This window comes from Penaeus vannamei, chromosome 31, assembly GCF_042767895.1.
Source record: "Penaeus vannamei isolate JL-2024 chromosome 31, ASM4276789v1, whole genome shotgun sequence".
Taxonomy (NCBI): Eukaryota; Metazoa; Arthropoda; class Malacostraca; order Decapoda; family Penaeidae; genus Penaeus; species Penaeus vannamei.
In genome coordinates this window covers 1,721,569-1,726,568 of record NC_091579.1, presented here as the reverse complement: position 1 = coordinate 1,726,568, position 5,000 = coordinate 1,721,569, and the positions used below count along the sequence as shown (strand labels likewise).

Below are 5,000 nucleotides of genomic sequence, written 5' to 3'. Positions count from 1 at the left end.
ATGATTGTAAGAGTTTTGTATGATTGTAAGAGTTTTGTATGATTGTAAGAGTTTTGTATGATTGTAAGAGTTTTGTTTGTGCAGCGAGAGTGGTGAATGGAAAGAGTGAAGGAAGATGAAGAAGAAAGAGAGGGAGAGGGAGAGAGGGAAAGGGGGAGGGGGAGAGAGAGAGTGAGAGAGAGAGAGAGAGAGAGGGAGAGGGAGAGAGAGAGAGAGAGAGAGAGAGAGAGAGAGAGTGAGAGAGAGAGAGAGGAGAAGAAGTAGAAAGAGAAGAAGAGAGAGAGAGAGGAGAAGAGGAAGAAGAAAAAGAAGAAGAGAGAGAGAGAGGAGAAGAAAAAGAAGAAGAAAGAGAAGAAGATAGAGAGAAGAAAAAGAAGAAGAAAGAGAAAAAGAAAGAAATAGAGAAAGAAGACAGAAAGAGAGAGAGAGAAGACAGAAGGCAAAATAAGAATAAAAATAATAATGATAATAATAAGAGTTACTGGAGCTATCTTCATTGTGGCAAAAAGTATATTGATTCAACACCATTTGACCTTATCTTGTCTGAGATACATGTTTTCTCTGCAACCAAACCATTTCACAAACTCCATTTCACTCGTCATAAAGCAGGAAAAAAATGATTAATACATTTCTGATTAAGAGAGGTTTTATCTCTGATACCATGTTTTCATCAACATAAAAAATAACGATTTCTATTCGAAGGTTCTTAATGTCCGAGGGCTTAATGTCTGCATTTTTAGGGCATCAAATTATTCAAAATAAACTAAATTGATTGGAAACACGCACCAAGCTCACTAATAGGCATTCCATTTATATCGCATTAAGTTCCTCAGGCGTATGAATCATCGTGTCAAACTTTTGTCATGATCTACAAAGCGAATACATAAACACGTGTATGTAGAATAACAAAGGGAAGAACAAAAAACGTGTATGTAGAATAACAAAGGGAAGAACAAAAAACGCAAATATTCCGAAGATCTTTTCGCTATACTGCATTGTGTATGGAATATATAGAGGCGTATGTATTATTTACATGTGCAGAGCGGTCAAGTTACGTCAGTGTTTGGGAGAGCGATAACCTTGCTAGGTTGTGGTTAATTGTGATGTATAGTTGGGTAACTGTGTTAACTCTGCCATCTTCCTTTGTCCCGGGGCAGGTCTCGCTTTGTGATGGAGGCCTGGGACCACTGGAGAGGTGGCCGTCGGTGTGGACGTGGACAACGAAAGCGCTTTGGTCGCGACGTCGGAGAGCACTGCAGTGTCGGTCAGGTTGTTGTTCGCGAAGTCCTGTCTCGTCCATGTCAATTATGTCGCAGCCGCTGCAAGGTACACCTGGCAGAGCTCTGGTGTGGTCTGTCCTCTTTTCCCTCTAGACCTCTTCGATCTTCTCACTTGACGCGGTCGCTATCTTCTTTGTGTGGCCCGCCAGGACCTCCAGGTGTCAAGTGAGTGTGGGATTGTTATTCTGTGGGGCGACCCCCTTTAGTCTACTCTTTGTCTTCTCGGCCTTTCGTCGCTGAGGAAGGCGCGAGGGTTACGGAGACGTGGGAAGGTGTTATTGACGTGATGAACTTCCTCCTCTAGGAACTCCGGGCAGCAGAGTCTAAGGAGGAAGAAACCGATAACCACGTCTTCTTTGGTTCGTTTGGTGTCGACAGAGAAATATTGTGAGAAATCATCTTCTTTTGTGGGTTTTCTATACGCTGATAACATGGGTCATCAGGTCATCAGGTCTCCCATGGATTATGGTGTTGAGGAGTGGATGTTGCTCGTCTCTCTCCTCTTCTATGGTGGCGGAATTCTTGTTGGTCTGTCCTCATCGGCACCACGACGAGAATACCCGCACAGCGCAGCAAGACTACACTGTTCGCCATGGTGTTTCCGTAATAGTCAGCCTCGAGATTGTCCACGAACAGCTGGGCAAGGACTGTCGGAAGTGGTGAGCCCATCGCGAGTGTCACGTCCACGTCCTCGGACTTCGAACGAGGTCGAGGATGAACTATCACCGCACGAGAGATGGTGACGCCACACTCGTTCGTCTCTCCGTGAAATTCCGTGGGACGAAAATATGAGCAGATTCAAGGACTTGAATGAGCTCCCCACTTTTACAAGTCTTTCATCAGGCATTTTGCAACTGCCGGGGCGGGGAATTGAACTCGGGACCGCAAGGGTCGGTCCAGTGCTTTGTGTATATATATATATATATATATATATATATATATATATATATATATATATATATATATATATATATGTATGTATGTATGTATGTATGTATGCGTGTATTTATATACATACATACATACACACACATATATATATATATATATATATATATATATATATATATATATATATTGTGTGTGTGTGTGTGTGTGTGTGAGTGTGTGTGTGTGTGTGTGTGTGTGTGTGTGTGTGTGTGTGTGTGTGTGTGTGTGTGTGTGTGTGTGTGTGTGTGTGTATGTGTGTTTGTGTGTAGAGAGAGAGAAAGGAATAGAGAGAGAGAGAGAGAGAGAAAGAGACAGAGACAGAGAGAGAGTGAGAGAGAGAGAGAGAGGGAGGGAGGGAGAGACAGACAGAGAGAGAGAGAGAATCCGCAAGCTTGTCTCAACAGCTTTTCAATATGCAATTGATAGTCATTCATGTGTAAGTGCAATCATCTTCATCTTTGGGGAGTGATAAAGTCAATCAATAACATAGCTATCTATGAGAGCTTTTTAATATCAGATGAGGACGCGTGTCGACGACTGATTAAAAACGTGATGAATAGTATTACATATTTCGCATGTACACGAAAAATATTAACAGCAGAACAGAATCAATTTACGTACAGAAATGCCAAAGAAGCGCGTATAACACACACACACACACACACAGACCTCACCGTCTCCCCCCCGCCACACACACACAGACCTCCCCCTTCCCCCCCCCCCCGCCACACACACACAAACACTTAGAATTAATATATGGGGACAAAGGCTACACTCACCTTGCAAACAAGTAAATGACAAGTCCGTTGCCGAAGCAGCCGACGATGAGGACGACAATATAGATGGCGGCGAGGACCAGGTGGCTCAGGTGGGAAGGAGGGTCGAACTCGAGCCAGTGAGGATTGACAACACACTGGAGCTCCCTGTCTGTGATGTACGGGGTCCAGGTCGCCGGGACAGTGGGGCAAGGTGGTCCCCCTCCCTCCGTCTCGCTGGGGATTGTAAGCCCTTGGATGAATGTAGTCTCGTTGGATGAGTTTTTGTCCAGCGATTCGGTCCACTCTATGCTCTCTCCTTTATTCCTTCGTATTTCGTCGTCGTTCTTTTCGAAGGTTTCGGGTTTGTTCACTCGTGACGATCCCTTGGCGGTGAGGTCTTGTTTACGTTCCTCCAGGTTGCTGCTTCGGCGCGTCTCGCTCTCGGATTCGGATCTGACTTTGGAATCGACGATCCGCTGGGAATTTTTATCAATCAGGGTGAGTTTACTCCGGCCGAAGGAACCGAGCGCGTTTGTTCCGTGGTGCTCAGCCGAAGGAGTCGTCGGGGAGGCCGTCTCTTCAGACCTCCCCTCCCAAAGGACGTAGTAGCTGCTGGCGTTGCTCATCTCGTCTCCTGGAGTCGGAACCTGATGGCTTATGACGTTGTTCGCCGTACGACCTTCCCTCTTGACGAAGACATCAGGAAAGGACTTATCCGGGTTCTTGAGTCCGGTCTGGATCTCCAAAGGAAGAGGGATGCTCTGCACTGCCCAGAGATTGGTACTGAACATCATGAGACAGAGGAGCGCTCGTCTTGCCATCCCTAGTGAAGTTGGAGGCGTCACTGAGGAACACTGGCCGATGTCCTATACTCGCCAGTCATTGTTGAGGACGTCCGTGTCTGGGAAGAAAAAGAATAAACATTCATTATAGTATCAGACAAAAGCACAAGAACAACAACAACAAAACATGTAACAAAGAAACATAGACGAAATAAAACATGAATATGCGAAGGAGTGACACATACTCCTATGAATAAACATAAACTTTGATACAGAAGGAATGAAAAAGACCACAGACGTAAAAAAAAAAAAAAAAAAAAAAAAAAAAAAACTGACTTATTTCACTTGTTTATTGATTTGGAGGAATGGCTCAGCAAGTAAAAACAATTCCCTATCTCAAGGTTCTGTTGTTTACGTGGAAAGGGATGAAATCGTCTTTTGGATCTTGTAGTTCGTAATATCATTTCAATTATGTCTCTCGGGATAAACACGGACAGAGGTAGAGGTAGAGAGAGAGAGAGAGAGAGAGAGAGAGAGAGAGAGAGAGAGAGAGAGAGAGAGAGAGAGAGAGAATAAGAGAGAGCGATAGAATAAGAGAGAGCGATAGAATAAGAGAGAGAGAAAGAGAGCGATAGAATAAGAGAGAGAGAGAGAGAGAGAGATTCCAAAAGATTTCAAAAGATTTAGTTTTAATTCCATTTGTTACAATGGATATTCTTTGCTGTGACTTACTGTCTGTTTTATTTTGCCCAAATCTCCCCCTGTGTGCAAGGAATGGCCGGGGTTACCACTCACTGGCCGGGCGTGGGATTGAACGCAGGTCCGCAAGATTGCTAGAGTAGAGAGAGAGAGAGAGAGAGAGAGAGAGAGAGAGAGAGAGAGAGAGAGAGAGAGAGAGAGAGAGAGAGAGAGAGAGAGAGAGAGAGAGAGAGAGAGAGAGAGAGAGGGAGAGAGAGAGAGAGAGAGAGAGAGAGAGAGAGAGAGAGAGAGAGAGAGAGAGAGAGAGAGAGAGACAGAGACAGAGACAGAGAGAATAAGAGAGAGAGAGAGAGAGAGAATAAGAGAGACAGAAAGAGAGAGAGAGAGATTATAATTCATATCTACAGCAATAACTGACGAAAATATAGGTATTACCCGATATAATCGATACTAGCGAATCTTAATTTTAGTAAAATCACAGATACATTTTTGTACAATTGAGAAATATTATGTCGTGGTTTCTATCATAAGAGATTTTCAGTAACATGACA

General features: G+C 44.1%; 1 protein-coding gene across 2 annotated transcripts in view; it reads right to left on the bottom strand.

Annotated features, from left to right (window-relative positions):
• LOC113801864 (uncharacterized) overlaps positions 1–5,000 on the bottom strand; it is a 235,371-nt gene that overhangs the window by 92,951 nt on the left and 137,420 nt on the right. For both annotated transcript variants that reach the window (XM_070143577.1, XM_070143578.1), the window contains exon 3: positions 2,990–3,869. In XM_070143577.1, coding sequence (XP_069999678.1) covers positions 2,990–3,789 — 800 coding nt within the window. In that variant the 5' untranslated portion in view covers positions 3,790–3,869. The remainder of the gene's footprint in view (positions 1–2,989; positions 3,870–5,000) is intronic.